Consider the following 16,512-nt stretch of genomic DNA (forward strand, 5'->3'; position numbering starts at 1 on the left):
CAGTATCTGTATCTATTTGTGAATGGTGGGAGGAGCCATCTCTGCCCTAATTGGCGCACAATCCTCCTCCTCCGCCTCCGCCTCCTCCTCCGCCTCCCGCCCACAATCATCGGTGCAATCATCTGCACTTCCTGCCCACAAAAAAAAAGCTTGCATCAATATTCTCGTGTGGTTTTGGCGCCTGGTGCTGCTTTTTGGCCAGAAGTTAAAGCGCTAATGAGCCGCAGATTCGTTCGGCGCATTAAAAAGTAAATTGAAAAATATTATAATTAACAAACAACATTCCCGACTCCACCCGCCACCCGCCCTCCTCCCTGTCCGCTGTCCCCTCTCTGGATTACCATTTTCCCCCATGTCCGAATGTCTGCGTGGAGAGGCAATTAAACGGAGAGGCAATTAGCCAATTAGCCAATGGGTCATCAGGCGACAGGCCCCACAAGAGACCCAAAAGCTGGCCAAGACCGAGCGGCAGCGGCAGCAACAACTTCCGTTAGAATCAAAAACATATTTCAGTTTTTTCCCCCTCCTCCCGCCTGCTGTCGCTGCAGCGAGCGGCGTGCAAATTGCTGTCCCAATTTTTCAAGCATAAAAAAACAAAAAAAAATAAAAAGCGTCTCGTGGAGCAACAGAGACAGGGCTATGAAGTTGGACACGGTTAGAGCAGGATAGATGGAGTTATTTGGACACGGCTAGAGGGGGACAGAGCGAGACAGACAGACGGAGGGGGGGTCGCAATGGAATCGCTTAAAGAAAAACACTTTAAAGATATTTACAATATTTTGCAATCTACAAAAAAAAAAGCGAAAATCCAAGCGAAACGACACATAAAAAAGAATTATTATGCAATTTTATTGTTGCTGTTGTTTTTCTTCTTTTTTTTATGCATAATATTTCTTGGTTTTATTTTTTTTGGTTGGACAATCATCACGCGGCGGTTCGGGGCGAGATTAAGGGAGTGCTTCGGTTCGGGTTGGATCGGATCGGGTTATATAAAAGGTGTGTGCGATATATAGACGGATAGAGATCCTATTAGATGGTGGCGGGGGGTGGGTTTCGGGGGTTTATGCAACTTGAGATTTGGATCTGGGCGTTGATTACTTTTTTGTCAGCGAAAAACTTAATTGCATGAAATTATGGGAGTTTTTAAGGTTAAGTGGAAATGTCTTTGGGTATTTCGTATCTGCGTATCTTTTGGGGGGCTTCCTTATGGGATTTCTTTTTACTCCTTAACTAAACGTTGATTTAGTATTTTTTTAGTATCAGTTAGTATTTCTTTGTATAATTAAGTATTCTCTAGCATAATTTAGAATTTTCTTAGGATAATTTAGTATATTTTAGTATTTTTTAGTATTATTTTAGTATCATCTAGTATTTTTTAGTGTTATTTAATATTATTAGTGGTCTTAGTCTAATCTAGCATCTTTTTAGTGGAGCTTAGTATTAGTTCAGCATCATTTAGTATTATGTTAGTATCATTTAGTATTTTTTAGTTTATTTTTAGGATTGTTTTAAGTATCCTTTAGTATTTTTTTATTATAATTAGTATTTTTATCATCATTTAGAATTTTTGTATGACCATTTAGTATTATTTTAGTATCATTTGTTTTTTTTTTTGCATTATTTTAGCATCGTTTGATATTATTTTAGTATTTTTGAGTATAATTTACTATTATTTTAGCATAATTTAGTAATTTTTTGGTATTTTGTTTAGTATCATTTATTACTTGTGTTTGCATCATTTAGTATTATTAGTATTTTTTCGGTAGTATCCCATATTTTCAGTGGAATCTAGTATTATTTTAAATGAAAACATGAAGACCCCCTCGTATATGGATCTCCTCTTTAAAGGAAATCATATTTTAATGACTTTTCATATGTGAAAATCCCCCCTCGATCTTCCTCCCACAACACTCGTTAACGCCATATATCATAGGATCCATCCATCTGTTCCACTCCGTTGGGGCTTTCGTCTGGTTTAAATCGCTTTTCTCACCTTTTGTCCGTCTCCGAATGAACTTTGATTTGATTTGCGATTCAGTGCATTGAACCCCCTCTGAAACGCTGAAACGCCGAAGCGCTGCCCAAAAAAAGACTTAATTCTGGCCAAAATAGAGACCATATAAATGCCATATACAATACGTAATGGAATCGCTTGAGATCCGCTCCCAGCAGATCGCGTGTTTAGATAAATCATGTCTCTCTCTCTTTCACTCTTTCGCTCTCGGATCTCCGATCTGCGATCTACGTGAACTGAAACTTTAAGTCGAAAAATTGTTAAAAATTATGCAAAGAAATATCATAAAAATAAAATTAATTCGCCAACATTTGGTGGAGAACGAGTGTGTCTCCTCCGGCACCCCCCCCTCCCCAACCAGATTTTTGTGTGAGTGGCCTTGAAGCAAATGTCATACCGGTAGAAGGAAAAGGAATGGACTACCATATAGAAGTCCTTCACAGTCCTTCGGGGGCTCCACAGCCAGAGGAAGAGAGAGAGAGAGAAAGAAGTTTGCTCTCCAATTAAATTGCATTTTCAGGTGCATTGAACAACCGGTGAGTGGGGGCTGGGGGCTGGGGTGGGGGTAGCTCCTGTGGCAGCCACGAAAATTAATGTTGCCCCATCGCATCGCATCGCCCTCTCTCGCCACTGAATTATGAGGCAGCCAGCCACAAGCGGCGCATAAATAAAATCATTCCCAAACCGAAATCGAAGCACAAGAACTAAAGATCGAAGCAGATGATACCCTAACTTTTGGCAGAGATTCAAAAGGGACCTATATTCCTAGGAACTGAAGGAATGCCCCCTGGAGTACCGTATAGGGTGCCACATTGCCGCCTTACCTTGACTGCAATCACGATACCCTGCCTTGACTCAAAACAAAAAAAAATCGTGCCTGATATCTTGGCAGAGTCGATGGAGGAGCTGGAGTTGGGGCACAGTGCCCTCATCTGGTATGCAGAGGGCGTCCCTCGAACACCCTCCTGACTGCCCAGCCCTGGCAGAGCAGAGCAGAACTGAGCAGAGCAGAGCAGAGCAGCGGTAAAATAACTGCTGCAGCACGAGCACGAGCACGAGTGTCGGGGAACGTCGAACATGGAACCTATTTGTAGTTATCAGAGAATTAAAAAGAACGTGCCACCAGGCGGGCACTGGATTTACTGCGAAGGAAGGTGGGTGGGGGGTAGGGTGCAGGGTGAACGGTCGTGCCAATGCCCATAACTGTGAATAATTCCCTGCCGCTTGTAGGCCGCTGAGTGAATTATTCAATTGATGAGCCGACGAGCAGCCAAACAGCAGACGCCACAAAATAAAAGCAGGAGGCGTAGCAGGAGGGTAGCAGGGGGGTAGCAGGTGAGGCGGAGGATAACAGAGTTAATGTTAGTTATTAACATTCATGCTAAAGCGGTTTACAGAGGCAGGAAGCAGCGCAGAGCAGAGCTTGAATGTTAAAGGCGGATGTTAACAGAGAACTGTAAAGAGGAGATTCAGATCATGTTAAATATAAACAGTGCTATTAACAGTGCTAGCAGAGGCAGGAAGCAGAGCAGATGGCGAATGTTAAGCCAACAGAAATCTGTCCAAAGGCTCATCGGTTAATGTTAACTATTAACATTACTGTTAAAGGGGTTTACTGAGCGCGGAAGCAGTGCGAATAACAGAAATCTGTCAAGCGGCGATTTAGAGAGCCAAAGGGGGATCAATTGTGGGGGGGGGGATAGCCCTCTCCCTTCCCATTCAAAGATCTCCGTCTAACTGTTGCGCTCAAGGTGTGAAAACAATCTCTTTTGGCCATTAAATATATGCACATCGCATGCGAAAGTCTTTTGGCCATAAAAGCAGAGGCTCTAACGTGGCTCAAAGCACTTGACGCTGACGCAATAATCCACAGAGTGGAGAGACGACGGAGAACTCCAATAAGGAAGAGAAGTGCAATTACCCTGCCACTCCCCCTTCCCACCCCCCTTCGCCGGGGCGACAAAACGTGGCCTTTGTTCTGTTCTGAGTTCTGGCCAGGCCCAAAACCATTCCCATTCCCCCCATCCATCCGTCCATCCATCCATCCGCTTGCTCGTTCGTACACAATTTTCCAGTTCCGCTCTTTGCGCACTTTTCCGCCTTTCGTCTTTCTGTCGCTTTGCATTTCCGTTCTCTGCCATGGAAGAGATCCCCAACTCCAGAGAACCCCTCCCCTTCCTACCTCGCTACCCCTCCCTCTTGTTGCAACGCTGGTCATTGAAGGCCAATGGCTTATGGGAACAAAACAGGTCTACAGGTTACACCAGGGGATCTACAGCAGGGGATGGGCGGGGGGTCAGAGGTCACAGGTTAGAGGAGAACGATCAAATGGCAGGTCGTTGAGCGTTGAATCGTTTTCACGCCTCAATCAAGTGATGAAAATTGAATTCCCATTCCGTTGGCCCCAAAAAGCGTCTCGAATCCGGCCAAAAGCCACTTGAAAGCATTCAGCCGAAAGTTGGCCAAAAATCGTATCTGTGGCAGTCACTCAGTCTCTGAGTCTCTCGTGTCTGTCCGTCAGGGATCCCAACCACGAGGCAGGGGCAAGAATTCAATTGCTGTGTTCCCCGTTCCCCCCGCTCCCTCGCTCTTTGGGGCATTCAGCGTTTCTAATCGAATCGAAGGCGTATTCCAATCCATTTGCGTGATTTGCAAGAAACGTTCTCTCTCCCTCTCCCTCTCCCTGTCTCCCTCTATCGCGAATCGAACGCTCAAGTGTCCGCCCCAGGGAGCGTGGCAAATTCTGCTGGAAATGTTCCTGTAAGATACTTTCTGCGCCCCAAGGGGCACTCATTGAATATAGAGAGCGGCACAAAATGTATCTATAGTTCAACGAAAAGAAAGATTTATAGATACAGATGTAGATCTAGGGATATATAGCTAGAAAGATATATAATAATCCTTAATCGGAATAGATTTCCAAATATTTCCTTGTAGCAAACAAATTTCTACCTTTTGCTGCTCCCCAAATGGCTCCAAAGACCAAACAATTGAAATATATTGTGCGTAAAGGGGCACCGCAAACAATGGAGGGCGTGGCAGCACACAGGCACAAGAGAGTGGGGAGGGGGGCTACAGACAATGAGGAAGTGTAACAATGAGGGCCTAAAGGGCCACGTTTCAGGCCCCATTAGAGGTCCATTTGGAATTCATTTAACCCGAAGGCCCCCCCTTCCCCCTCCCGTCTCTCTGTCCCTCTTCAGTTCCACCTCTCGAATGGCTTAAACCCGAAATCAGTTTACACAACAAACAAAACAAGAGCCCAGCCACAGGTCTCCGCCTCTGCCGTTGTTTGTGGCTCCACTGGCGGTTGCAATTGTCGTTAGTGTGGAGTGGGCGGGGGGAGGGAGAAACACCAATGATTGGGGTCTCAAATGAATCCTCTCAATACTCGAATATTCTGCTGGGAATGGGATTCACCGAGTCCATTCGGTGACACCTGCATCGGTAACCCAATGTACCGCCCATAGCCGCACATTGCCACCTTGCCACACATTTGCCGGGCCCCGAACCGCTGCCCCTTGAAGGTCAAATATGTTGACAGATATCCATCCACATCCACGTCTCCATCTTCAACTTCAACTCCAATCATTGGCAACAATTTAATGGCGTGGCATGGCGTGGCTTTTGCTTTTGCTTTTCGTATCGAAAAGAGTTCCACTTGAGGGAACACGAGGCAAATAGCGACACAAACGACACAAGCGACACGCAACATTCAAATGTGGTGGAGGGAGAGGCAGAGAGGAAATTAACCCAATTTCCGTGCCACAGAGAGACACACAACGAAATCTACAGAAACGTAGGCGATTCCTTGGCCAAAAGCCATTGGCCAGAGAGCCCCCAAAGCCGTAAGCCCGTAAGCCCGTAAGCCTTTAAGCCATAATAATAAACAGCAATCAGGCATCCAGGCAACAGATCTTTGGGGCAGCGCGAAAAAAAAACAAAACAAAGCACAAATTCGACAAAAATTTTGTCATTGTTTGGGAGGGGAGAAGTGGGTAAGGAGGGGCAGTGGGTAGGGGGGGGGGGGGGGTTGTGTGAGAAAGTCGTGCCAAATGCAGATCTGCCGAATGACGCCCCCCCCCCCCCCCCCCCCCCCTGAGGATGATGGAGCGAATTCCAATGCCACAGCGGAGTACTTTCCAGGGGGGGTGGGGGAGGGGCCACAGCAAAGCGCCACAAATTGTTGAACAAATCTATGCAATTTGTAGCCTGAATAAAGGAATGAATGAACGAATGAATGAGTGAATGAATGAGCCCTCCTCTGCACTCTTTTCATTACAGTTTTCATCTCATTATAAATGGGCATAAGACATATTTTCATGCTTATTTTATGCCCCCCATCCCCTCCCCCCATGCCCCCATGCCCCCATGGGCATGTTTTTTTGTGGCCAAAATGCGATGCGATTGTGGCCAACAGAATGAATGGAATGGAGTATCCAATGGCCAAGAGACCTTCCATCGAATTAGTGGCGGTGGAGCCCTTGGGGGCAGCGAAACAGGGTCTCTTTGGGGCAGGGAGGGAGTGCCGCCTGCCCCCCTCTATCCCCTATGGGGGACTACCATCGAATGGCGGACAAAAATGTTGAAAATCTGTAATGAGAATGCGATAGATGGATTCGGCCAGCGATGCATGAAATGCTATTTGCCCCAGCAACCCATGCCCCCCCCCGCAGATGCTCCCTCTTCCACCCGATGATGCACTGACTCACTCGCTGGCGCACAAAACAATTTAAATATCAAACAAGGGACAGAACAACAGACAGGCAGACCTCGTGGAAGGTAGGGGAGTGGGCTGGGGGGGAGATTGGTAGATGCCAGAGGCCTGGGAACCCGCCAGCCCACCATCCCATCCCTCTCTCTGCCACATGTGGCGACCCTTTTTAGCACACTTGTTGCATCCGCTGCCTGTTTGTGCCCCCCCCCTCGTATGCCCCTCTTTGGCTGGAAATTACTGGAGCATGCAACTGTTTGTTGCTCGTTGCTGTTGCTGTTTTCTGCTGATTTGAAATGCAGATTCCTGCATCGCATCTTGTGGCTTTATTTCATTTTATTTAAATATAAATAGCCCTCATTTGACGAGGAAGGGGGACAGGGGAGGGCAGAGGGGCGGAAGGGTAGGGCTTCTCTGTGACCTGGTGCTGTGTCCCGCCTACAGTGCGTTTCAAAAGTGTAACTGGAGGAGCGAGAGAATGCTAGATATTTCGAAGTCAAGGGAGAAAAGCTCTCCTACGAGTAGCAAGGAGGCTGTCCTAGATACAAAGATACATGGGAGATACACTCGACAGATGTACAGATATATACTACAGGGGTAAAAGATACTAATTGTTCCTTTCGATCTGTCCGAAATTCTGCGGGAAATTCCCATGTTCAAGGCACCTGCAGATACAGATACAGATACAGATACAGATACAGATACAGATACAGATACAGATACAGATACATTGTACCCGATATCGATATGAATCTTTGGGATTGTATCGATTGGAACGTAATCCAGGGATTGAATAAAAAGCGATCACTTTTGACATTTGGAAAACAGCAAGGAGACATTCCCATTGCCATTGGCTTTTCTCTGCTTTCGAAGATACAGATACAGATACAGATATCTGTGGCAATGCAAATAGAAATGCTGGCAATTGTCAGTTCATTTTGTTGGCAGCCGCAGTCGAAGCCTCGAAGGCAAACCCTCGACGTCTTTTTTCCCAGGCCAAAAGCAGAAAAATTCTCAACTGGAATCAGGTCGTACTGCTCTCTCTCTCTCACAGTCTCTCCCTCTCTTTCTCTCCTTATCGCTTGTTTTTCTGCGAATTTGCATTAGATTTGTTTTAGGTCTTGGAACCAGAACTACACCCACTCCAGGGGTGGGGGAAGGGGAGGGGGGGAAATGCAAATTAGTTTTGAGCCAAGAATTTCGCGGGGGAGCGAGTGAGTGTGCCACGAATGTATCTGTATCTGTATCCGTATCTGCTGCTGCACTTGTATCTGTATCTGCATCTGCATCTCCCTCTGCATCTAATTATGCATTAAAAAGTGTTTGGGAAATGGTTTTCTGATTGCACAGAAAAGGCCAAAGAGGCAGAGTGGAAGGTGGCATGGTCCCCCCCCTGCCCCTCCCCCATTATCTCGTATCTTTTGTGTCGGAAACTGAACTAATTTTCGTGGCAGGCTCCACCTTCCCATCCCCTCCCCTCCCCTCCCCAATTAAAACTAAAACAGAAAATTCATTAAAAATAAACGATAATTGGATGATTCGGTTCCTTTCCTTCTTTCTTCCCATCTGCTGAGAATACTTGGTGCAGACGGGGACGGGGGTGGGGGGGTGGAGGAGATTCCCTGGGAATATTCTCATATGCAAAATTATGAAAGAGAATGCAAGGGAAATGGAGAGAACGGGGGGAGGGGATTGGGGATTCATTCAAGAATGAATGAAAGAATGAATGAAACGGTTTTCCAACCAAAAAAGGTGTCAAGTGGAACGGCGGAGGGGGGAATTTTCTTTGGGAACGGAACTGCTTTTCTTTTGCGATCTTCCACCTTTGCAGAGGCAGCGGTGGAGGTGGAGGCTTCTTTTGGGCTACAAATTCGATTCATTTTAAACTCGCAGTCCATGAATTGCAGATTTTTATTATTACAGTCGAACTTCCATATAGGGGATTCCATTTCAAGGGCACCATAAATAAAATTATAAAACAAAATGTTAAAAAAATAATAAGTAATAAATAATAAAAAAATAATAAATGAATAAACAATAATTCATAATTAAAAATAATAAATACATGAATAATAAGTAAGTAATAAAAAGTAATAAATAAATATAATAATAAATAAATATAATAATAAATAAATATAATAATAAATAATAATAATAAAAAATGAATAAATATAAAAAATATAAAATAAATAAATATAAAAATAAAAAATATATAAATAAAAAATATATAAATATAAAAATATATAAATATAAAAATATATAAATATAAAAATAAATACTAAGAAAAAAAAAATTTATAAATAATAAGTAAAATAAATAAATAAATAAAAGAAATAATAAATAAATATTGAAATAAATTAATAATTAATAAATCCAAACTTTGGCTATCCAATAATCTTGATAGCTTTCCATCGTACAAAAACTGATGAATACCCCAATTTTCACCGCTTTCTGCAGCCTCCAGCCAGCTCCCTCCCTCCCTCCCCCCTCCCTATCCATCCCCCCCTCCCTATCCATCCCCCCTTTCCACCTCTGTATAAAATGCTGTTCACATAGTTGTCTCTCTATAACTCGTATAAATCCAACAAATCCAATAAATCAAAACCAAACCAAACCAATCCTAAAACAAAAAACAAAAAAATGAAGAAAAAAAAAACATTAATTAACAAGCGTAAAATTGTACCAAAATTGGAATTGGAACCGACCACAAATTTGGTTGCACCACAAAAGCAGGCAGGCAGGCAGGCAGAGGCGGAGAGTGGCAGAGTGGGCAGGGGGCTGGGGGCAGGGGCAGGGGCGGGGAGGGGAGGGTATCTGCTGCAGTGCCTGCGAGTGGGCGTGACAGCTGTAAAAAGCCGCAAATGATAATTTTACAGTGCGGCAAAACATTAAACAATTGCAACAACAACAACCATTAGGAAAAAAATGAAACAACAAAAATTTCCAATCAAATTTGATGAAAATTCATAATTTTGTTTTTCGGTAATTTGTCTTTTTTTTTTTTTTTGGGTTTTTTTCTGGCTACTGGAGGGGCCATGTGGGCGTGTGCGAGGGCGTGGAAAATGGGCTAAGACTCTCGGGGGGAGAGAGAGAGAGAGAGAGAGCAAGAGAGATGTTACATCATGGCCCAAACAAAAAAAAAACAAAAAAAAGAGTAATAGAGGTCGAAATTGCAATTGTTTTTCGGATAGTAATTGTTTTTTTTTTGTTTTCTTTGGTTAACATTTTGTTGTTTTCTTCGGTAAAGCCCACATATGTCCCACACTATTTTGTACCCTGTAAAAACGAGAGAGAAGGGTGAGGGTGTGCAATCATTGCATAAAGGGTACTCTGAAGTATCTTTCATCTGTTGATGGAGTACATGGAGTACCGCGGAATGCCCAATCCCGATACCCGATGCTCAAAAAGAGTAAAGGGGTATATTCGATTTGTGGGGAATTTGGCTGCGTTTAATGCCCAGAAGGAAGCGTTTCCGACCGCATAAAGTATATAAATTCTTGATCAGCATCGATGGCCGAGTCGATAGAGTCATGTCTGTCTGTCTGTCTGTCCAGATCCGTCCGTTCCAGAAGGAACAAATCTATTTGCAGTGGCTCTTCGTCGTGCAATGTGTGCGCCCTCTGGCGGAGGGGAGCCACACTGACTGAGTAGTGACTTATAACGTTCCCTTCGTTTTTTTTTATATTTTATTTTATTTTATTTTTGTTGTATTTAATTTTTTTTTTTGTATTTTATTTCTTTTTTAATTTTTTTTTTTGTATTTTATTTCTTTTTTAATTTTTTTTGTTGTATTTTATTTTGTTTTTATTTTTGTATTTCTGTATTTGTTATTTCTTTTGTATTTAATTTTTTTAATTTTTTTTTTAATATTTTGTTTTTGTTTTTATTTATATTTGTTTGCATTATTTATTTATATTTTTGTTGTATTATTTATTTATATTTTTTTTTATTATTTATTTATATTTTTTTTTATTATTTATTTATATTTTTTTTTGTATTATTTATTTATATTTTTTTTTGTATTATTTATTTATGTTTGTTTTGTTTTATTTATTTATATTTTTTTTATTTTATTCTATTTTTTGTTGTTTTGTATTTAATTTTAAAAATATATTTTGTTAATCATTTTTCTGGCTGCTTGCGTTGCACTCTAGGGCATCCCACAGGTCTTTACCCCTGAATCGTTGCCACCTGCGGCGCTCTTTTTTTTCTTTATATTTTTCCCCTCTTTTTCGGTGGGGTTTTCTTATGCGAGCTGTGGGTCAAAGTCTTTGAAAAAATGATGTTGTAAAAAAAAAAAGAAAAAGTAAACCGCGACGACGGGACGGGACGGCCACTAAAAAAGATACGACGATACGAAAATAAAAGCCAAGTTATATGAAAATATGGACAGGGGACAGGGGACAGGGGACATGGACTTAAACGAGTTCTGCTCTCCCTCCACCCTCCACCCCCCTCTCCCTCCAGTGGAAAATGTTAAGTATAAATAATTTTCTCTAATTAATTGTACAACATTTGTGCAGGGGGGAGGAAGGTGGCTTAGGGGTGTCTAGAGGGGGGACGGGGGGGAAATGATTTATTTGTGGGGCTCTGAAGTTGCTTTTTCCGCTTTTGGGGGAAACATACCTCCGGCATGGAAAAGCGTCGAGTGGAAAATGCGGTGCCACCGGCGGACCTCCACCGCCGAGTGGTTGTCCGACACTTGGACAGCATTTTTCACATTGCTTTTGTTTTAACGCGCATTTCTTATGCATTATTGAACGACGATGGCCATAAACAATATTTTATGTATTTATTTGTGACAACATTTGCAGGATTCCAACAGCCACAGCCACAGCCACATCATGACGATGAGAGCTGCCGCACCCAGCTGCCACCAGAGCCAGAGCCAGGGCCAGAGCTACCACAACCAATATGACTTGCAACAGGCACTGCCACAGCCACAGCAGCCACTGCCGCAGCATCCACTAAATGTCGAGGCTGTCATATTGCAGAATCAGGTGGATACATTGCATTGGCAATTGAAACAGGTGAGTGGAGCCACAGAGCGAACGAATGAACGAACGAATGAGTGAATGAGTGAGTGTGAATGAGTGCCATTCGAATGGCCATTCGATTTCTTGGCCCCCGGAATAAAACAACAAAAGACTCAAGACACGAACGTGACTTGTGGATACATATCTTGTCCCCCCACCCCACCCGGCACACCCCTGCACCCCCCTGCACCCAGCCAGGCTCGACTTCTGTTCTCCATGGATCAACCTGTTTACCCCCCGCCCCCACACCCTCCCCTCTATATCTCTTTTTATTTAAATAGTTCTCACGCTTAATTTACAAGTGGAATGGAAATGGAAATGTGTGGCATGGGATGTGTGGCATGAGATGTGTCTGTGTGTCCGAGTGTCTGTGTGTATCTGTGTGTGTGGTGTAGAATGATTCCCATTCCCATTCCGGTTTCGAGGCTTGTTATGGCATTTCCTTTCCATTCCATCTGCTGTTCCTCTCTGCTGCCACTTCTATGATGTTCTTCCGTCTGTTGGGGCATCCCCCCCCCACCCCTACTCCATGCGATGGCAATTAGGCGACGCGTCGCGGCGGCAACATTCCGCCTTTGGACGCTGCTTAATTATAGACGAGACTCTCGCGGTGTGGCCCCCCACCATCGACTTCTTCTAGATTGCTTTCGGCTTTGTTCATCATTTCATTGTCTTTTCTGGCCATTTCCTGGCATTCATCTTACACTTCCTTCAACAAAAACAAACAAAGGCTTTGTTAATGGATCTGCAGGAGGAACGAAAGAGGAAACTCCTTCGATTTGGGGTTACTCTGTGATTTGATCGTCTCTCAAGAGCCCACAAATGATGGGGAAATGCATAATTATAGAGCAGAAAGTACCCCCCTCCATGGATATGGATCAAGTCGGGATTCCTTGGAACTCCAATCGGATATCGAGAGTCGGAGATTCCATTGAGACTCGAGGCTTGAGACTCGATTGATTCTGCATCTAGGGCTACAAGGAGAGGCCTCATTTGTGGATCTTTCATTGAAAAACGTGCCAGATAGAAGCTGGAAGTTCATGAAAATGGAAATTGTATAAAAATTCAAGTATTTTCTAAAGTATTTGCTAGAATATATGATACCAAATGGTATTGATGGGAAGGAGACGGTGGAACCTCTGTTCGGAGGTGTCCACATTGTGCCCCAGGGAGATGGCACCACCACCCAGGAAAGGGCTCCCAGCAAGCCTGGCAGCTGCCTCTACCCAATAAAATCTATAAAGATACATGTGCCATGCAGAGAACGAAAGAAAACTGAAGACGACGACGGCGATGGCGATGGCAATGGCATGACCCCAATCTCTGATTGGAATCAGTCGTGCCCCGGCCGAAGCGGGTAACAGAAAACCGAAGAGTCACCTTCAGTGTCACTTTCCACCGGAATTTCCCCCCTCCCCACTCCACGAGCTCCAGCGCTTTTCTAACCCACTTTTTGTGGAGGTCTTAAGCCGTTCTGTGGTCTCATTTGTACGGCACTTTGAACCGGCGGACTGGAGACCAATGGATGACCTTCAGCGTGCAGCACGTGCAGCGTGCAACACTTTCAATTCCACGCATACGAGACCCCAGCGGATGTCCAGATACAACCAGAGATACAAAGATACAAAAGATACAAAAGATACAACAGACACCGGAGATGCAAGAGCGAAAATATTTACGCTTTCGTTTCGATTTAATGCGCTTTAAATGAGCCCCACAGCCCATGCCGCAGCCCCATGCCCCCCCCCCCCCCCATGATTGAAGGTGACGCCTCTCTGGCTTGATGGAAAGCCGATGGAAAAGTGCAAACAAAAACAGAATGAAAATATGAAATATATTCCGTTTCTTGATGATGGAAAAGCGCAAAAGTGGGTTAGAAGTGGGTGGACCCCCGATTGATTGATTGACTGATTGATTGATCGATTGATTGACCGGCTGGCTGGCTGGAGAGGAAAACAAATTTTGAATGTAATTTATGACGAGCGAAAGGAAGCCAAGAAGCCAGATTTAGAGCTGGTTTTGGCCGCCTAAAAGGTGGCCTAATGGAGGTGCCACAGCCACAGCCACAGCCAGGAAGTGCGTTGCAGGGGAAGGGGGATCTGCTGCTGCCAGACAGAGCGTAAACCCAATCGGAGGGGGCGCCGGAGTCCGAGAGCTGCGAAAGTATCTTCTATTTCAGCTCCAATTGTTCGATGAGTTTTTTTTTTTTTTGTAAGCCAAAAACCATTAAAAGCCATAACAAAATCACTCGACAAAGAGCCAGCGAATTTCCACACATAATTTTCAAATAAATCTCAGACACACACGAAACGCGAAACGAAACGCGAGACTCGGCGAAACAATTCGCGAAATTCGCAAAAGGAAAAACCAAAAGCCAAAACCTAGAGCTCTGGCTCTAGCTCTGACACGCATCGAGGAAAACTCTGTAAACGGAAAACGTCCAATGCAAGGAAAATTAGCAACAATTTCCAAACTGCAGCCGAGTGCAAGGCAGTGGCTGTGGCAGCGACTCCCAGTGTGGCGGTGTGTCTGTGGCAGCCACTTACATAATCAGTGGCAGAGCCAAGAGACCAGCAACATTTTTGGCATCGTGTGAAGTCATGAAGCCCCCATTTTGGCCAATTTTCAAATGGTCTTTCGGTGGTGGGCGTGTGCCAGGTGGATTGGATGGCAATCTTAACGCCTATTTGAGGTCTCTGCCAATTTGGCAAACGACAGACGGCGATGGCGATGGCGATGGCGATGGCGACGGCGAATGGCAGTCGATAATTAGACTTAAATTTGGCCCAAAAGGCGGCAAGAAGCGACGACACATTCCAGCGAGATGCTGCCCCACAGACCCACACACACACACACAAAGATCGGCGGAAAGAAAGGCCAGAAAGAGAGCCAGCCGATAGATAACAAATCAAGTGAAAGTTGCTGGTGCCACAGAAAAATCATGGAAGCATTAACAATTAACATAAATAATAAATTAAAGTCATTGTCATTGTCGATGATCGGCTGGTCGAACGCTGGTCGTCGTCGATGGTTGTCAAGGCAGTGACTTGACCCCCAGACCCCCCGATGAACTGGCCGAACCTGAAAGAACGAGAGAGAAAGCAGCAGTAGAACGCACATCCTGCCCCCATTTCCCCCCCACCACCCCCACTTTCCTGCCACCTATATATGTAGTATATCCCCTCATGGTCCATTTTGATCCTCAAACAAAGAGCCTCTCCTTTCTTTTCTCCCTTTATGACAGACCGAAACCAACTGCGAGATGTATCGCGCCGTCATGGAGGAGGTGGCACGCTTCTTCGAGCGCTACCAGCAGCAGCTGCATCTGCAGCAGACCCACCGCAACGGGGAGCAGATCGCACGCTCCAAGAGCCTGCACCATGTCCACGGAGTGGGCGGTGGCTCCTCGCTGCAGGGCGACCAGCGCGGCGATGCCCTGCTCCTGCACGATGAGGACCATGCCTCGTATCTGCGGGCCCGGAGCAGCACCAATCTGATGCTTAACAAGTCGATGCACGCGATGAACGAGGAGCACAACTACGAGCCGATCGCCCCAGCCGGCAGCTACAATGCCTTCAAGGATTTCACATGGTAAGTGGATGCCCCCAACCATCTGTATCCGTCTCTGACTCTCTTGTTGACGCTCAGGCGACGCTCTCCGAAGAAAAGTGGAGGCTGCAAGGCCCGCCTGTCCGGCCCAGAGGCCGCCGAGGAGAAGCTCAACCAGGAGGCCTTCCGCCTGGCGCGCACCATCAGGAATCTGCTGCACACGTCCGAGCAGCAGCCGGATCTCACGCAGCCGCGCCACTCGCTGGCCTCCGTCTACTCGCTGCCCGGCAGCGGCAACGGAAACGCCAACGGAAACGGACACGGAAACGGAAACCACATGCCGCATCTCCATCGGCTGTGCAAGGCGAAGACCAGCTCCGTGATGACGCTCCTCCAGACGCCGCCGCGACACAACTCGACGAGCATCATGAATGCCAGCCTCTCGATGGAGGCGCCCTCGCCCTGCCCCTCAGCCTCGACAGCCAGCGGCTCTGGTAAATCCCATGCGGAGATGCTCTTCCTGCGGGCCAACACCATGCGGGACTCGCGCCTCTCGCTGCGCAGCTCCACCGACAGCTCTGTGCATTCCACCATCTCCTCGACGGCCTCCTCCGCCTCCTCGAAGATCGAAACGGACGAGGATACCAACAACAACAACAGCAAGACGAACAACAGCAACAACAACAATTTGACCAGCACCACCACCGTCGGCAACAGCGGCAGCGGCAGCGGCAGCAACAGCAGCAGCACAGCCACAGCCGCAGCCATGAGCCACAGCAAGAAGCAACAGCAGCCCACCAATGGAGGGGGAGGCGGAGGCGGATCGAGCAGCACAGAGGATGAGAGTGGATTCAGTTCCATCAGCTCCTTCCACGACGTGGGCCTGCCCCTGAGCTCCACCCTGATTGCAGGAGGAGGGGGAATCAATCACCAGAGGCGTCCTTCTGTCTCCGCAACAGACAGCCGCAATTCGACGCTCAAGTCGGGGGCCCTGAATGTGCTGGGGGTGCCCGTGCCCCACCCGAATCAACAGCAGAGCAATCCGCAGCCCTCGAAGACGACGTACAGGAATGCAGGCCGCTATCAGCGCTTCTCCACTCTGTCCAACGAGGATGCAGCCGCTGTGCTGTGGGTCTGAAATGCCCTCCATATCATTACTATTGTAGATCCTAAATTCTGTAGTTTGTAGTGTTTTTTTT

General features: G+C 45.8%; 1 protein-coding gene across 1 annotated transcript; it reads left to right on the plus strand.

Moving 5' to 3' along the window:
* The first annotated feature begins 15,026 nt into the window (after positions 1 to 15,026).
* On the plus strand, positions 15,027 to 16,451 carry LOC108165369. The gene is made up of 4 exons (XM_017301405.1): positions 15,027 to 15,355; positions 15,413 to 15,584; positions 15,678 to 15,807; positions 16,120 to 16,451. Exons 1-4 carry the CDS (start codon positions 15,027 to 15,029, stop codon positions 16,449 to 16,451), a joined length of 963 nt encoding a protein of 320 aa, XP_017156894.1.
* The last annotated feature ends 61 nt before the right edge of the window (positions 16,452 to 16,512 follow it).

This window comes from Drosophila miranda, chromosome XR, assembly GCF_003369915.1.
Source record: "Drosophila miranda strain MSH22 chromosome XR, D.miranda_PacBio2.1, whole genome shotgun sequence".
NCBI lineage: Eukaryota > Metazoa > Arthropoda > Insecta > Diptera > Drosophilidae > Drosophila > Drosophila miranda.